Source organism: Leucopleurus acutus (assembly GCF_964270905.1).
Source record: "Leucopleurus acutus genome assembly, chromosome: 6".
Lineage (NCBI taxonomy): Eukaryota > Metazoa > Chordata > Mammalia > Artiodactyla > Delphinidae > Leucopleurus > Leucopleurus acutus.
The window spans coordinates 89,928,826-89,946,937 of record NC_139149.1 but is presented as its reverse complement, the minus strand read 5'-3'; the positions used below and the strand labels follow the sequence as shown (position 1 = coordinate 89,946,937).

Genomic DNA, 18,112 nt, shown 5'->3' with positions numbered 1-18,112 from the left:
ATGAGCCCCCTGTTTACCATACATGGTCACACGCGGCCTAATGGACGCCCTCCTCCGAGATCCCACGGCTGCGCGGAGAGCCGGGCGGAGGGAGGGAGTTTGGGGAGGGGGAAGAGCAGGAGGAGGAGAAAAGGAGGAGGGGGGGGAGAGACTACAAACTAGCAAGGATGGGGGTGGGGGTGGGGAGGGAAGGAAAGAGGGGGAGAGAAGCGATCGCGAGAAAAAAAAAATGCCACCTCCCAAAATAAAGAGCAAAGATTGCATTAGGAGCGAACAGCGCTGCAGAAATAGATGGCAGCTTCGTGTCAGTGAGTTTGCATCCCCCTTCCTGATCCACGAGCTGGAGTGATTAGAGCCCTGGAAGGGAATTGTTACTCCCGTGAAGTCCCCTTTTCCTGGCAGCCGTCTGCACTGTACACGCTGGATGCCTCTCTCCATCCACCCCACTCAGTCTCTCCTCTCTCACCTCCTCTCTCCCTCTCTTCTGCATTGATTTTTTTTTTTTTCCTTTTTAGTTGACTGAAACAAAACAAAACAAAAGGGCCACTGGATGTCTGCCTCCTTGGGGGGTGAGCCAGACAGACTGACAAACAAACAGACCCAACTGTGTTCGGGGGAGGGTTTCTCCTCCCGTTTTGCCCGGCAGCAGCAGCATGGACGTGTTGGCTAGTTATAGTATATTCCAGGAGCTACAACTTGTCCACGACACCGGCTACTTCTCAGCTTTGCCATCCCTGGAGGAGACCTGGCAGCAGGTGAATGATTTAAATTACTTGTGTAAATCGTGTGGTGGCGGCGGAGACGCAGGGGCTGCGTTGGTGTGGGCTTGGGGTTGAATTTTGTTTGTTCGTTTGTTTAATTCCCCCCCACCTCTTTTTGGCTGTCTGTTGTTTAAAATGTTTTCGGAAACAGTCATCTGCTTACCTCTCCACCCACCCCCTAACCCCTTAGTGTGCTGAGCTGAGCGGCCGGTCGGAGCTGCCTGCGTTTCAGTCACCAACACACATCCTTGCGCACACGTTGTGCGGCTCACTGCCCCCCAGCAGAGACCTGCCTAACTTCTGGGGTTCGGAGGAGCCGGGTGGGAAGGTGGTTTGGGGCTTTACGAGCCATCACAGACAGGTACCACGTCCCTACATGCACGAGCTCTACCTCCTTGGTACCTTAAATCAGGTTCATCTCTTTCAACTGGTGCTAACGACCGTCAGATGGGGGGGAGGGGGTAGGAGCAAAGCGGAGTGTTTTCCTAGTAATTAGCGAGTATCAGTAAAGAATAGGAACTTGATTTTGAGATTAGAAGCTGGGCAGAAGGAAGAGGAGCCCAGTGATAAAGGATACTCAAAGATATCTCGGAAGAGGATGGGAAGATGTGTCTATCTCATGCTGACCGTGCATTGTAGGTTTCCCCAGTGCGGTGTCTTCGGAAGGAGAACACCGTCTGTGGGTGTCCTTGCTTCTCTTTCGTTTGGTGTGCCTCTCCACTTAGCACAACCTCCGACAAAGGGTGGTGTGTGCTTCCATGCCTCTGACTTTGTTTTAGAGGACTAGTCAAGAAACTCCTAAGATGCTGAAGGGCACCGATGCCAAGTTGGCTAGGCGTCCCAGTGAGGGGGAAGCGGGGCTGGTGACAAGTTCACTGGGCTTTGTGAAGTGGAATAAAGAAAGTGCTGGTTAGTGGAAAGTGCGAGATCTGCTGCGGAAACAGTGGTTTTCTCAGTAAGGATTAGGAGCTGCTGAGGGGACATTCTGCAGGAAAGATGGTGGGTGGGGATGGAGGGACACGAACATTCTTTCAGAATTCTACAGTGTGCATCATGGAACGTGCAAGAAGACAGTTCGGATTTGCACATTGGAAGTGTGAACGTGCACAATCCGTCTGGGAGAAACGTGCTTGCCCTTGGGGCGGGCGGCAGGAGGCTTGGTGTGTGGCTGCTCATGTAACTTCTCTGCTCCGTGACAGCAGCTTGTTAAGGCTAATGAACGGCTGAATTTCCTCCGACAGGATACAAAGCGGGATTTGCCAGTTTGAGCCTGGGATGTAACAGTTGCTGCTTTAGCGAGTGAGGTTTGGCTTGTGGTATAAGGAGCCTATCCTGTGTACCATTGTTGCTAGTTGCTGTTCTCCCCTGATTTCGAGGCTGGAGTTTCTCCAGGTACTGGCCTCTGGTGTCTGTGCTTCCACACATACATTCCTGCCCAAGGATGCTGGCAGATGTGTTTGACTTTGTCTTTCCCAAAACGCACGCACAGCTCACATGTTTCTAGCAGAAGGCATTTCTCCAGTGCATCCTTTCCCCCATCCTTGATGAGACTATCTCACGAAGGGTCTCACTAGAGCTTTTTCCTGCTTTTATTTCACATGCTAATTAAACCAAAAGGTTGCCAGAATTTCATTTTCTGAAATAGTCTTCATTTCACACTGTCAGCCCACTGGTGTTGAATCGGTTGCCTATTAACAACTGTCTAGACAGGTTAGGGAAGAGAATCTGTTGATTTAGTCAGCCTGCCCAAGGCAGCCCTTGTTTGTGACTAACTGTTAAGCAGGGTTGGAGGGAAGAAAGTTGGCTTTATTTGTTACAACGTTCCCTCCTGATGAATCACACAACTTTGTTTGGTTCAAGATTTCACAGTAGTAAAGCCTGCTTTAGGGGAAGGCCTCTCCAGAGGAAACCTGCTTTTCTAGATCTGGTTAGAGCATCCTTGAGAAGGTCTAGATCTGTAAAGAAACATCATTGGTTTGATAATTAGAGGATGTACTGGATCTTTTGTTTCCTTAGAAGCCTTCTCTGCTTCCCACCCACCTCATCCTTCATCTCACCTCCTTCAGGGCATCTCTAGCTTAGTTTGTATCTGTGGGCAAATAAATTTTCACCCCCCTGTTTCTTGCGTTAATCCTCTCCTACTGCCAACTGCCCTCAGCTTAAAACCCTTTGCCAAGCTCTTTCAGAGGCATGCTCGTAATCCATACTGAAACATAACTTGTGGGGACACGGTCCTAAATGAGATATCGTTCCAAGGAGCTTTCTTCTGTGGGCTCTGTAGTCACAAATGCTTTCTGTAAAGGTGACTGTGCCTCCCAGTTCATGCTGATGACATAACCTCCAACCTCTGTCTCTTCCTTCCTCCCTCTACCTGCCCCCTCCCTCTTGCCTCTTCTGAGTATAAAGGAGGGGAGTGTGGTTATATGCAACTGTTGGTTCTAAATCAACCATCACATGGTGAAATTTTAAGGCTCCTGTGCTCAAATCAGCTCAAGAAGGTTGCTACAAAGAACCCCAGGCAGGAGGAAGTTTCCTGATGCTCTGGGGTAATCAGATTTTAGAGGTCAAATGAGGAGCAGTTATTAGATGTACTCCTGAAAGTGAACAGTGTACCTTGAGGAGATGAGCGAAGTCCAGAGATTCCAGTAGTCTGATTTGGTTCGTAAGAAACAGAGTGGCTTGGATGATAAACTCAAGACCATCTGTGCATTTGAAAATTAAGGATGGACTCTTTGGAGTTTTTATTTTAAACTCAAGTCTGGGATAATTGTTCTGCTTAATAGTCAGTGAGCTTGTCATGGCCCTCCTGTCACAGGGGTCGTCATTTTGACATTGGGTTTTTGGGCAATATTGTCTTAGCCTCATACAGCTCCAACTATGAAAACCATTGTTGGTGTAATTTTTAAATCCTGATGGACATCCTACATTAACAGCTCTCCATTCCTGGGCTCTGACTGCATACTTAAGCATTTGGCCCAAGTAACATCATCCCTGCCTGTCATATAACTGTAAATTACACTGTGCTTATGTGGTCTATTATTTTATGGAATTCAGCTGACGCACAACTCTTAAGGCTACCAGCCTTAAGCTCTTTGGAAACTTGCAGGAAAATTTCCAAGAGCTGTCTGAGGAAAAGTAGGAAAAAGTCAAAGGTAGGACAGAAACTAAGAGTAGCGTATAGGGTACCACTTGATGATGGATAAAGGGGGACCCATTCATGAGTTTTGTTGCCATTAGAAATCATGATTTTTCTGGACCCACTGCTGACTTGGGAAATAAAAGAGGATTTGGTACAAAACTGATGGTTATTTTTCTTTGGGAAGCTACAAAGACTTTTAGAATTTGGATATATTCTTTATACCTAGACTGCTATTTCATGAGTGCAGGTCAAGTAATGATGTTCTAAGTCTTATTTGCACTTAGCTTTGCTTCATGCCATTGAGGAGCATGGTATGTTTACTTGAAAACTCTTATGGAATTATGCTTGTTGTTAATGCTGATTCATAATTGGCAGATGGGGTCAGTTTCAGGCCTCCTTTTTGCTCAGAGAAAATTTTCCACTGCTACTGGAAACAAATAAATAAATCATAGAACATTCCTCCCTCCTCCCCCATTCCCCCATTGTTTTAAACTAATGGCATACTTGGCTACTGTAAGAACTACAGCGTCCCCATAACACTGCAATTTCATCTTGGTTTCAGGCACCCTGAAACACTTTTTACAAGGGCCTTTGGTATGAAGCATCCCTAGGGGACAACTTACAAAAATGGTTGCCTGCCAAGAACAGCCTCATGGTGCAAGGGATGGGATTTGATCTGTGAGCTACATCGCTTCTCCTATGTTGGGATCTTGCCTTTGCACTGCCTTCTACAGGCCCGAGCAGCCTGGTGCTGTCTCAGCCAGAAAGACAAAGCAAACTGTAGGGTCCCTGCATCCGCAGGTTTGCCTCTGTCCCCAATTTGCAGAAAACCTTGTCATGAATTAGAATTTCTTGGCAACAGCACCACCCAGGGAAATTTGTAGACACAAAGGAGCCTTGCTAACCACACTGAAAGGATAAAATAGCTGGTTTTTTTTTTCTTTTTTGTATGTGATTTGTGTGCTCTTTAGTTACCATAACTCTATTTTTTTTTTAAATTTGAAACAGTGACTTGATAGATGAAAAAAAAATCAGAACTGCCCCAGTTCTCCAGATTTTCTAAATAAGGATGCAGTCACTCAATAAATGTAGCTTTACAAATGAAAGCACATGTGAATGCCATCTATCACACAGTTGGCCTTTCCATGTTCTTTTTAATTTTAATTTCCATGTTCTTTTTAATAGATACATCTTTGTGTAGATTTAGCGATTCTCAAACATTATCACTCAGTCTACCTGTTTGCAGTTTGGTATTTTGAAGTGAGTGAATGTTACAACGCAGATGTTTTTACTACATCTGTCTTTAGTTGGGGGGATAAAGGAAGTGGTGACTTCTTTGTTCTCCATGAAACTCCCACCCCCACTCCCTACCCTGAGGAGGATGTGATGTTGGGGTCCAATCCATTTAAAGGGCAGAGCAGAAGATGTGACACCTCACCCTGAAATGATTTATGTATGGGTATGTCAGAGACCGTCAGCGTTCAAAATGTGCTCTTCCTCTCTCCCAGCCCATTCTAAATATAAATGCCAGTGGGGGCTATTTGCCTCTCCACTTGAACGGGAATAGTTTAGAGAAGGTCCTAATGGAGCTTTCAGTAGCCATTCTCTTATAAATCTTCAGATTCTTCTCCCTTCAGAGAATTCCTGTATTTTAACTTTTTGAGTACGAGAAGGCAATGCAGTCTTCTTTAATCACTGTGTGCTTATTTGGGAGAGAAGACAGTTTCCTCTGGCCAGTCCGAACTGGCTCATGTTGATGGGATAGCTGGCCAGATCGGGTGGCAGACACCCGCTATCTCTGCAGTTTGTCAGTAGCGTGCAAGGGGTTTTAAATCACCTTTGCTGGACTCCATGATTGGTGAATGCAGAGAACGCCTCTGTGATTCCGGTTCACTCAATCTATCAGTTAGCATGTATGTTTGGAATTGGGATTTGCTGAAAGTTTAGGACAGCTCCCCAACGTAACCTGAGCGGTGCCAGAAGGGTGAGGGGTGGAGATTTATCTCTCTACAAATAAACCCCTTTGTTTCCCCAAATTAGCTGAGTGCTTGCTTAGCATAAACAGGTGGAAATATTTTAACCCAAATTGCCAAATCTTACGTAGTACAGTGATTAGGAAGCTCTATAAGTACTAATGGTGTTAAAGTCGGTGGAGCAAGATACAGCATCTAATCATTAATGTTACATGCAACATCCACAAGTTGAGAAACACTCCTCCTCCCAGTTACATTGTGTGCTCATTTTAGAGCATCCGCGTGAGAAGCTATCCTTACTTAGTTTAATTTAAGTGTTCCCCAAATCAAATAGCGCATTACTGGAGCAGGCTTTTACCTAAGATCGGTCATGATCTTGTTCCTCTCCCTTCTTGTTCCTTGGCCTTCATTTTCTGCTGCTAATTTGGAGAATCATTTCTCCTGCCTTGAATCCTTTTTGTTTTCCTCACTTGGTATTTTGCTGTGACCCTGAGAACTTGGTCCTGCTAAGTGTATTGTGTCCGTTGCACTCTCCATTAGAGCAGCTTCCAGCTGCCCCATCCACCACATGCGTGACATAGAGATGGACAGCGGGGGGTCGGCAGCAGCTTTGTGATCAGTCCGGAATCAGCCTGCTTGAGGTGGGAGTGACTTCTGATTTCATAGTGATACCATTCCTGACTGAGCATTACTGGAACGGGCTTTTACCTAAGATTGGTCCTGCCTCTGAGCTGGTAGAGGCAGTCAGTCACACCTTGCGGGCTTTTCTCTGTTTATATTAAAATATGGAAAATATTTCACAGTCAGTACTTCATTCCTTTGCTCTGGTTATGTGCAAAATACTGTTTGGGTGATGCGAATTTGAATTGGATATAGTTCTGCCCTCTATGAGCTTGACTTCAGTAGGGGAGAGTGAGCATGTTCAGAATTAAGTAATACAGTATTAGAACACAGTTGCAAAAAAAAAGAGATTTTAAGTCCAGTATTTGAACACTGACCCATGCCTCTCTGTACTTAGCCACCTCGTTACAACCTTGTTTATAAAACATACTTGAGATTTACTAAATTTTCTTAGGCTTTTTTAGCTAATGGTGTAATGGGGCTGGTGGCCCTTTTAGGGCAGATGAGTCGACAGTGTGAATGAATACGCATGTCCATAATGACCAGGAAACAGCATCCATGTCTGTGTCATTCGGAAATGATTATAGGTAATTAAAATAATTAATGTAGAGCCATATGCAATATCTATTTCTGAATATGGGTTTATTGACATTTCCTGAGGTCATATTGAAAGTCAGGCCCCAGGCCTTGTACCAAAGCTAGACCCAGAGAATTTTAGAATTTCAAATCCTGAAAGGGTCTTGGTTTCTTTAACTCTAAAACACTAGGCTAGGACCAAATGATTGTTGAAGCCAGATGAAGCATTGAACCTTCCAAGGTCACCCAGCTGTTGTTAACATGGATGGTGGTCCCAGGCCCAGTACTCTTTCAGATGCCCAAATCAGTTTGCTTGCTTTTCATCACACTGTTCTGAATATACTTTGAGTCACTTCTCATCTTTCCTCCTCTCTCTTTCCCCCTCTCCCCTTAAAGGGAAGCAAGAAAACCCCCATTTTACTTTGAACAATACTAGTACATGGAATTTTTGAATTGTCTGGGCCCTAAACCAAGATATTGAATATCTTGGAGAAAGCTTATGTGTGTAATTTAATCTCTTTTCCATTTTTAATAATGTGTGGTAACCTGGAAAATGTACACTGTACTGAAAAAACAAAATAAAAGCCCCCAATTGCAACTCCAGCCTAATGAAAAAAAGTGCTGTCACTTAAATGATAACAAACGAGCGAGAGTAAGAAGGGTGCATTGAAATGTATGCGGTAGGGAGTTGGATGGATGATAGAACTGGGGTTTTATGTGGAAAGCGTCAAATGCGAAGTTTTGAAATGCTTTGTCTCTGACAACTTGCCAACAAAGGGACTGCATGAAACTGTAGCAGTTATCATGTGCCAATTCAGAAAAATCTCTTTTGAAGTGTTTTAGAATTTCTTGAGAGGGTTGGATGGGCAGTGAGGTTGTAATGTTTTACAAATTTAAACAAAAAACATTGCACATTGTGATAAGCAGTTGGGAAGAGAGACAACTTCTGTGCGGTTTTTAAAAAGTCCTTATGGGGTGGGAGGGTGAAGCCAAGGCTCAATTTTCAGTGTCCCTAGTGAGGAAAGGAAACGCAGGGTGCTCTTCACTCTGCTCAGTGACTTTTGGCCCTTCTCCACTCAATCTCTAGTATAGTTATGATGGTGAAAATTCTCTCTTGGAACTTGGCTCACAGATTGGTTTCACCTCTAAGATCTTAGAAACTGAAGATTTCTTCCCAAATGGAGACTTCTTTATTTCTTCAAAGCTGTAATCTACAGCTCCAACTCCAATATTTTCCTGAGTTTCAGGCCCACATTTTTGAACTGGAAACCTGGGGCTGACACTTAAGGCTTTTGGGGTTGTCCCATGAAGACCTCAGCTGAATATGTCCCAAAGCTTGAACTCGTCAACTTCTTTCCTCCCTTTCCTGGCTTCCCTGTTTCTTTTATTGAGTTGACCTTTCTTCTGTTATCCAGGTTTGAAGGTCCAGCCATCTTTGGCTCCTCTCTTTCCCTTCACTCTGATTGGTTGAAAAATCCCATTGATTTGGTTCTTACAGTACGTCACCATGGTCTACCACTTTCTTCTTGCTCTGCCATTGCCCCAGGGCAGCCGCATCACCTCAGCTGGACTGACTTTCTGCCTCCATCACCATGCTTCAAACTGTCAGTGGGGCCCTCTTTTACATACGATGAGGCCAAATGTCTAAGAGTCACGATGTTCCAAGACTGGGTCTAGGTAGTAGTCACAAGTTTCCCCCTTTGTTACCATGTGCGGTAACCGCCATCCAAATTGAATGACTGTACTTTTCCTGCTTCTCTCTTCATTTATGTCATTTCCTTCAGCCTTTTCCTTCTTCTTCCTCTTTGAGTCTCTTTGTCCAAATTCTACCCATCCTTTAACTTTCAGATGGTTGCCACATCTTCCAGGAAACTCCCTCGCTTTCCCTTGGCCAACAGTAATTGCTGCTGTTTCTATACTCTTGTGTAGAACTTTTTACTTCCTCATGATGCTTTTCAGTTTTGTCCTGTAGTATAGTTTTTCTTTTCTTTTTTTTTCCCCATTGCCTTATTTTTCCAGTTAGGTTGCATGATTTAGAGCAGAGTCCATGCCTTGGTTATAATTTTGATAATAAACTTTTAATACATAACCCTTCAGGTTCTTAGAAAGCCTTGCACGTGGTAGATACTCAATAGATATTTAGGGCTTAATGATGTGACTTAAAATTTGACTATGTCTGTAGTAATGGTTCACAACTGTGGCTGCACCACAGACCAATTAAATCAGTATTCCTTTGGGTGGAACCCAGGTATCTGTCGTTTTGTTTTTATTTTTTTATAAATTTATTTTATTTATTTATTTGTTTATTTATTTATTTATTTTTGACTGCATTGTGTCTTCGTTGCTGTGCATGGGCTTTCTCTAGTTGCAGTGAGCAGGGGCTACTCTTCGTTGCAGTGTGTGGGCTTCTCATTGCGGTGGCTTCTCTTGTTGCGGAGCACGGGCTCTAGGCATGCAGGCTTCAATAGTTGTGCCATGTGGGCTCAGTAATTGTGGCCCGTGGGCTCTAGATCGTAGGCTCAGTAATTGTGGCGCCCAGGCTTAGTTGCTCCACGGCATGTGGGATCTTCCTGGAACCCACGTCCTCTGCATTGGCAGGTGGATTCTTAACCACTGCACCACCAGGGAACTCCCTCAGTGTTTTTGTAAAGCTTCTGGGTGATTCCAATATGCAGCCAAGGCTTTGAGCCATTAATCTATAGAGGGTTAATATCAGCGATACCAGAGTTGCAGGTGGCTACTACTTATATGGAAATATTTCATTTCTTGTATAACTTGGAATCTAAGTGTAATAGAGGTTTATAATAAAGCAGGACAGTGGATGTACTTCATCCAGCTCCTCGGTTAATAGCAACTGTCCAAGTGTTGTTTCATCTTTCTTGTTTTACTTTCCCTTACCCTAAAGTGTTTCTCATTTAGCTCACATTTCCTATGACCCACTAGAGGTTTGCTTAACCTGGTCAAATTCCATTTCTGGTACCTTTGTGGTGGTGGGCATTAAACTCCAACCATGCCGTGCTTCAAATAATTCATTCTCAGCAAGCTCTCGACCATGATTTTCCACTTACCTCAGCCTGCTCTGTGGTTTTAAAGGGATGGATGCATGCACAAACATTTGTTGGATGATGCCAGATAGGCATTAGGTAGCAGCTCTACATATTTCTTTCTGACCTCACTGTTTGCAAGTAGACTCTGTTTATAAAGAATTTCAAAGGACCCATGTTTCTAGTAAGAGGAGCAAAAATAAACTGTGGAAGAATTGCCGCTGAGGACATTCAGGCAAGGAGGCTGCCTCCTCATCCATAGAAGGCTTTAGCTCTTGTGGTAATGACTGTGGGCATGTGGCGATGTTCACAAAGAAGCCTTAGAAATGCCTCTATTTCAAACTGTGATGTTTGCAAAAATGTATGTACTGTAGCTACATCCTTTCATCTATAAACTGTCTTTGATGGGGGTACGGTTGGCAAGAGAGAACATCATGAGAGGAGCTCAGAGCTTAGGGTTGAAGGATGTCTTTTGGAAAGCTCAACCCGGCCGTGAAAATGGCAATTAGCTGTGGAGCAATTGCTCTGCAAGGAAGTGTCCGCCTGCTCCTGACCCCGCTTTCACACTCACCTTGCAGAGCCGAGGTAGCAGGAATTCAGTGGCGTGGTCACAGTGCTGGCTCTTATTTTTGGAGAGGCGGCAAATTCGCTCATCACACAAAGGAGTGGAAATAGATTGCCCCAGCCCTACCTTTTGAGCTCTTAGTGTTTGTTCATATGGCCACTGTGGAGCCTGTTAATAGAGCACAGTTCCTGCCTAAGGGGTGAAGGATGTCTTCTGTGAGGAGGCCTCTGTGCAGGACTGATTCTCCAGTGAGCTCCCTGAGATGCTGCTCAATGACAGACTGCGTCTCTGGCTTTGCTTTCTGCGTTCCAAGATGGCTCAGCCCTCCCCTGTGCATTTGCCTCCCTATATCAAGGTCCTTGCTTTCTTTGATATGGACCAAGATATGATTTCCTCTGTGGCGGAGACGTTCATGTTGGCTTGTGAGAGTCTAACAAACATCTGTATTGAACTTTTTTTCTTAAGGGCTCAGGGTGTTTTGCTCAGGACCTCTTGTCATCGGCACATTCTTTTTGTAACTAAGGAACGGACAGGTGTTACAGAATTTCCCGTTCAGAGGTGAGAAAATTGGGGCAGAGGAAGATTAAGCAAGTTGTCTTAATGTGGCCGCAAAGCAAATGAGTTGCAAAACCAGTGGTGGAACACACTTCCCTCTTCCTTTTTTCCACTTGGCTATTCTGCCTATTATCATAATAAGCATCATAATAATATCTAATATCTGTCAAATACTTCCTAGAGATGATCTCATCTGAGCACTTTATGTGCATCATTTCATTTAATCCTCACACCAACCCTGTGAGATACATATTCTTCTTATCCCCACTTTACAGATGGAGACATTGAGGTTCGAGTTATTAAATGACTTTGCCTAAAGTCACACAACTTGTAAGTGGTTGAGCCAGAATGCAAACCCAGGCAGTGTGCTCAGGACTCCAAATTTTTACATTTATACTGACTCCTAGTTAGGCAGGAGACACCAGGGCAAGAGCCAAAGGTCATGGCCTGGGACTCAGTGGAACTGTTTGGGTTTGAACAGCTTTCTGGTCTGTCTGCTTTCTGGGCCTTGGTTTTCTCATCTGAAAAAGAACTGGGTTGTGCTAGGGCTCCTTAATGTCGTAGTGTTTGTAGTAGTCAAATTCCACGAGGCCTTGAAATCAGACAGAGCTGGAACCTTGAGAAAGTCACCTAACGTCTCTGAGTCTCATTCTGTCATGAGTGGAATGGAGTTAATAATGCCTAGGTAAGGGCAGGCATGTTGGCTCTCTGGCCCAGTGTCTGGTACATGGCATCCACTCAACAAATGCTCTTTCCTTCCCCGTTTTCAACCATCCTTCCTCCTGTTGAAAACAGTGCAGAGTGACACAATGCTCTTTTTCTAAATAGTATCACTGGTCTCGCTAAGATCCCAGTGATTCTGGAATGTCTAAGAGAAGGTGAATGATGAAAGGCCAGGCCAGGGAGAATGCTGGGCATTGGACATGGTGTTCCTTTATCCATCCCACAAGACAGCTCTCATGAAGTCACTGGTGCTTAGAAGTGGGGAAATACTAGCAATATCCATTGTCCCCAAAACTCAGCCCCCTTTGATATCCTTGGAATTTGCTTGACTTGCTCACACAAATGTCCAACTCGTTCCCTTTCTTTCCAGTCTTACTTCTGACTTACTTCCCTTAAGTTTTTCCAGCATGCGGTTATTTTTCTTTACGAGCCAGAATTAGGCACATATACTATAATACAGTGCTGGTTACTACACCTGCCTTTTTTGCCTTACCTGATGACTGAGCTTACAGCAGCTTATGAGAGTGAATCAGGTTTTATGAGATCTATAAATATCTCCGATAGGATTTTTATTTCATTTCCCCCCTTCAAATAAGACATAACGGAAGCAATCACATACACAAGGAATATTCTTTCTGTGATAAAGTGGGTGTTTTTGAATTGGCCTCTGAAAAGCAATAATTTGATGTGGTTGTTCCATGTTGCGAGTTTTATGGGGGAGGGGGAAGAATCATGCCTATGCTGCTATAAAACTCGAATATTATTTCCTCATGTTGAAGGTTTAGCCCAGCACCTATGGGGAGATTTATGTTAGAGATGCCAGCCCTGTGTGCAGACTGCATTTCCTTCTTCTGAGGAGTGTGTATTTGTGTTTTCTTAGACACACAGAATCCAGGGAAGGAAGGTCCCATTGGCTGGCAGGAGGGAGGGCTCCCAGAAAGAAGGTTTCCAGTTCTTTGTCTCATCTGTTTCCAGCTGCCCCAAGGGAGGATGTTCTCATCCTTCTCTGCACTTCATGGATTTCCTAGGAAGATTTCACACCACTTAATATATCTCAATGAGATTTTTTCCCCTTGGAATTTCATTTTTTAAAAAAAGAGTCTTAAACTTATCCAATTTTTTAAAATGTACTCTTCCCCAGTACCAAGTATGGAAAGGATTTTCCTTACCTTGCTCTTTGAGGAGTGTCTAGAAGGAACCTTGAACATGTAACTTTAAAGAATCCATTAAAAAAAAAAAAAAGCCGTGAGAGTTCTATGTACCTCGTTTTTCCTGTCTGGAAAATGGAAGTCAGGAGCTCCATTTGCCATCTTACTCAGGACCATTGTGACAAAGTTAATTATGGATTTAACAATTGTTTTTGAAAAATTGAATATCTGACTCTGACTACTTAGGATTTTTTAATTTATTTTTTTGGCACAACTTCTCCTTGCATACATCTTCCCCCAGTTCTCAGAAGCTTTGTGTTTAGCTAGATGGTAATTTGGCCTCTGAAAGAATAACCCATGTGAACTTAGTACACCTGATCCAAGGACATGCAGGATTTTTACCTTAATGTCATTTCATTTTTTCTATTTAACTTCACCTCAATGTGTAATATAATCTTATCATTTTGGCTCTGCTACCTACAAACACTATTCCGTGCTTATCAACAAATGATGTGACTTCTCTGGTCCACAGTTTCCTCATGTGTATATAGTAGCGTAGAGTTAGGAATAGTCAGCGATCAGAGATACAAACAGGAAGCTCCTGGGCTAAACTGGCTTCAAGAGCTGTTTTATTTGGTCAGCATACATATTTCAATTTATTTTTAATTGGAATGCTTTTAGACAGATCATGCACTCTTCAATTAACCTTGTCTCCGCTATTTCTACCTCGCTTTGTTTCTGATCTCTGGCCAGGTGAGCATGCATTTGGGTTTGTGACCCCCAGACTGGCAGCTCTGTAAGTCACCTTCCCCTCCAAAACACTGTGATTTGGGGACAACCTTTATTTCTTTATCAGTCTCAGGCTGGCTTGATTACTACTCTTACTTGGAATCCATTTTCATTTCTTTTTAGATTTCTCTGCCTTGTTGAATGTCTTTGTTTGGAATTCTGTTTTATAAAGCAGATTCCAAATTGCTCCTCAATTTCTCCTAGTCATCCAGGTTCTGTTGTAGATCATCGAAATCTGGGTTGGAAAAGACCATCTGGTTTACCCCTCTCCCTGCCTGGGCTGAGCAGTGTCTGCAGAGCATGTTTATTACTTATTGGTATTTGCAACATTTTCCAATTTGGAAACTGACTCTAAGTTTCCTGAGCTTGCAGCCTTCTCTTGGTGGAAATGGGAGTGAAATGGGACAATACCAAACAAAAAGTTCTTTTGGTCTAACAGCCCTCATTAACAAATGACTGCCATTGTCACTGTTTCTTTTGTCACTCCTGAGACCCAACTGGTCAGTGGTGGGAAAAACTCCTTTTTGTGGTAGAAAAACATGTAACCATTTCTGAGGTTTCTTAGTCTTGACATAGAAGCATGTTGTACAGAACCCCATTAACTGCTTTAACTGCTTATTTTGTGTGGAAGTAGATTTTATATGACTTGTTTCGCTGAGGAAGTGATGCTTTTTGTGTGAAGAACTCCAGGGAATTATAATAAAGTACTTTCCTGAGAATCAAGTAATTTGCATTTTTTCCTACGCTTGGCACTCAAATACTGCCAGCAAGGCACTTGGCCTTCATTTTCTAATGCTTTCAGGATGCTAGTCTACATTAGGGGTGTTTAAAAAAATTTATTCTTTTGTATTGGCTCCCTGATATTACTAAGGATATCATTTAGGTTGACCAGCTGGTGATTTTCAGGGTCATTCTTTTCCTGTTAAAAAAACCCCTGTCATTCCATTAAGTTACTTGATGCAGGGTGTTTCTCCTTTTCTCCAATCTCCAATTACTTTTTCTTTCTTTCTTTTTTAAAAACTCTGAGTGTTAAGTAAAGATCCAGGTTCATTATCTTGTTAATATATATATTAATCAATTTTTTAAACTAACAGCTGTTTATCTTACTGGGTGAATTGACAGCTATTAAAATATTTCTGAAAAAATATCCCTAGAAAGAAAGAAAAGAAAGATAGAAAATAAGGAAAAGAAAAGGAAAAAGGAAAGAAAGACGTTATGTGGACTTCAAATGTCCTTGCACAGTTCTTCTGTGAAAGAGAAGCGGAATGCAAACCATTTGTCTTCCTATCCAGGATGTGCCTGCCTACATTTTCCTCCTGTTTTTGCATTCATGATCTCTGTTTTTATGCTCCCTATTCATAGAGACTAGGATTTTACAAATATTAGAATTTGAGGACCATTAGACATCTCACTGCAGTCTGTTTTCTTCTCCTCAATTTGCGGGTAACCTGCCTGAGCTTTAGAGAACATTATTTAAGTCCAAGCGAGTATTGGACCATCAAGAACTGTGAGCCCCCTTTCAATATTTTATTTATTTATTTTTCAAATTTTTATTGAAGTATAGTTGATTTACAATGTTGTGTTACTTTCAGGTGTACAGCAAAGTGATTCAGTTATACACACACACACACACACACACACACACACACACTCACACACACTTTGTCAGATTCTTTTCCATTATAGGCTATTACAAGATACTGAGTATAGTTTCCTGTGCTATACAGTAGGTCCTTGTTGGTTATCTATTTTATATATAGTAGTTCGTATATGTTAATCCCAAACTCACAATTTATCCCTTTTCGGTATTTCAAATGCATTCTCATGTTAACACAATGCATGGTGTGGCATGGCTCAAGGCAGTGCTTCTCAAAGGGTGGGCTGCACTCCAAGGGCTTCGTTAGCACAGCGTTAAATAACAACAGAATCACCTTGGGAGGCCTTATTATTCCCTTTTTAGTTTTCTTTCAATCCTTCTGACTAACTCAAGGAGAAAGACTCAGCTTTGTGGTAGTATGTCTTTAAGCCTTGATAATCTTTTCTTCTCCTCCGCCTTCTTCTCTGTCCTGTCCTCCCTCCCTCCCTTTGTTCCTTCCTTCTTGCCTCTTTTTCTTTCCTCCCTCCCTCCCTCCCTTCCTTCCTACCTTTCTTTCTTTCTCTCTTTCTCTTTCTTTCTTTCTTTCTCTCTCTCTCCCTCCCTCCCTCCCTCCCTCCCTCCCTCCCTCCCTCCCTTCCTTCCTTCCTTCCTTCCTTCCTTCCTTCCTTCCTTCCTTCCTTCCTTCCTTCCTTCCTTCCTTCCTTCCTTCCGACAATAGATCCCAGACCCAGAGATTTTGACAGGCAAACATTCAGCTAAAAGTTAATAATATCATTTTGGCTTTATTGTTTTTAATTTTATGATTATCTTTTATTGATGAACATTTACAGGAAGAGTATTTTAAAATATATTCAGCCTTAATACATAATGCCTTAGTGAGGCAGTTAAAAATGTAAATAATAGGGAAATGATTACACAGATGGAATGCTGATTTGGTAAAAATGTATGAAGGTGGAATGAAATGAAGTTTGAGGAATGCTGGTGTGGTAGAAAATCAAGGGACTTGGAGTCAGAAAACTGGAATTAGGCCTGACTTTGTAAGTATAAACCAGGGCAAATTGCTAAGCTGCATTTTCCCATCTGCAGTATGGGGTTTATAATAATAGGATTCATATAATCAAATGATATATGGCTGTGAAAGTGCTTTGTAAACTGTCATATGCTATATAATGTTGTTGTTTTCTATTCTGTGGTAGGGGAGACTTTAGTCTCAAACCTTAAACTAGCACTCCTTGTTGACTTGCTTCTTCCTTATGATTTCTGTGTAGTGTTCTCAGCAGGGATATAGTAGCTTCTTACTTGTTCAAATGGGGCTATTACTTGTGCCTTAATTATGGCACTTTGAAAAATCTTCCTACTGGTTTTCTAGAAGTGGGGACATAATTTCTAATTTCTTTGTGTGTGTGTGTGTTAGCTTTTAAATAAATTTTGAAAAAGTAAACTTAGTATATAATTTATAGTATGTCAGAACTACTAGATTAAGATAATACATTTAGCTTAATTGATTTTTTAAGATAAATTTTTAAAAGTTAAAATATTTTACCACACTCATGAAACAATTGTGTGCATTTGTGTGTGTATGTGTGTTGGTGCCCAAGGATGAAGGAAGTTTGGATTTTGTGTAGAAAGGAGAACCCTGGGGACAGTTTGCTTCTGCAAGTGGAAGTCTGGGGTGGCTAAAATGACTCATTAACAATGTCTGTCTCATGTTGTTTGATGATAAGAAGATGGGGACTTGCCTGGATAGGAAGTCCTGGACTTACCAGGACCTTTCAGCTGACTTACAGGGAAACCCAGCTTATGCTACACAAGGATTGGAGTGACAGAGCAGCATGCGTGCTCTCTGGGACATGGACTTTTATCCTGCCCAAGACACCCTGGTAGGAGGTAACTGTAGATAAGAAGGGAGGTTGATTTCTCTGACATGAGGACCACACTATGTTGGTCAAGCTCCATGAATTCTTCAACTCAGGATGCTCAGATCTCCATGCTGCTTAAGACAGGTGCCCTATTGACAAGAATTTGGGGGCCCAGAGTGTCAGGTCCAAAGGCCCACTCTCCTACTGCCTCATCTGGAGCACTGGTGGAAATGAGGGTGCATCTGGATCACTGTCTATGAGGCCACTAGGGTTTTAGCCCATCCCTGTTTTGGGGGGTTGAGTAACTCCGTCTGTCTACGTTCTTTCAAAGCGAAGGCTTGCAACTTCGATGGCCCTGGGAGCAGCCCATGTGGTGGCTTGCACGGGCCTCTCTTGTTCTACCTGCCTGGGTCAGATGGCAGCCACGGCCCTCCCCTAACCCTAGGTAGAGTTGGAGGGGGTCCCTGAAGCTCGCAGCTGCCTGTTTGCCCTGGCTGCAGACTTTCAAGGGGAAGTGGAGATGGAGAGGGACAGGAATCTACTTCTGTAGGGGTTTGTCAGGACATACCTTTGGCTCAACCTCCCACATGAGAAATTTGATTCTGGGGTCAGGAATGTGACAAAACACTTAGGTATGCAGCTGGATTTTTGCCATCAATGTGATTTGCAGGGAAGTGTGGCCATAAAATGCTTGAGATCATGAATTGGATGGAATCCCCATCTGGAGAGCCATACCTTTCCCTGCAAAATTAAATATTTATG

General features: G+C 43.0%; 1 protein-coding gene across 5 annotated transcripts in view; it reads left to right on the top strand.

Moving 5' to 3' along the window:
- The first annotated feature begins 226 nt into the window (after positions 1-226).
- The window catches only part of KLF7 (KLF transcription factor 7), a 109,580-nt gene continuing 91,694 nt past the window's right edge, over positions 227-18,112 (top strand). For 4 of the 5 annotated variants that reach the window (XR_014326271.1, XR_014326272.1, XM_082840830.1 and 1 more), the window contains exon 1: positions 227-755. Coding sequence is in view for 3 of the 5 variants with exons in the window: in XM_082840830.1 (XP_082696956.1) it covers positions 654-755 (102 nt within the window). In the remaining 2 variants the exon portion in view is untranslated. The remainder of the gene's footprint in view (positions 756-18,112) is intronic. The other variant, XM_082840828.1, reaches the window with a different exon arrangement.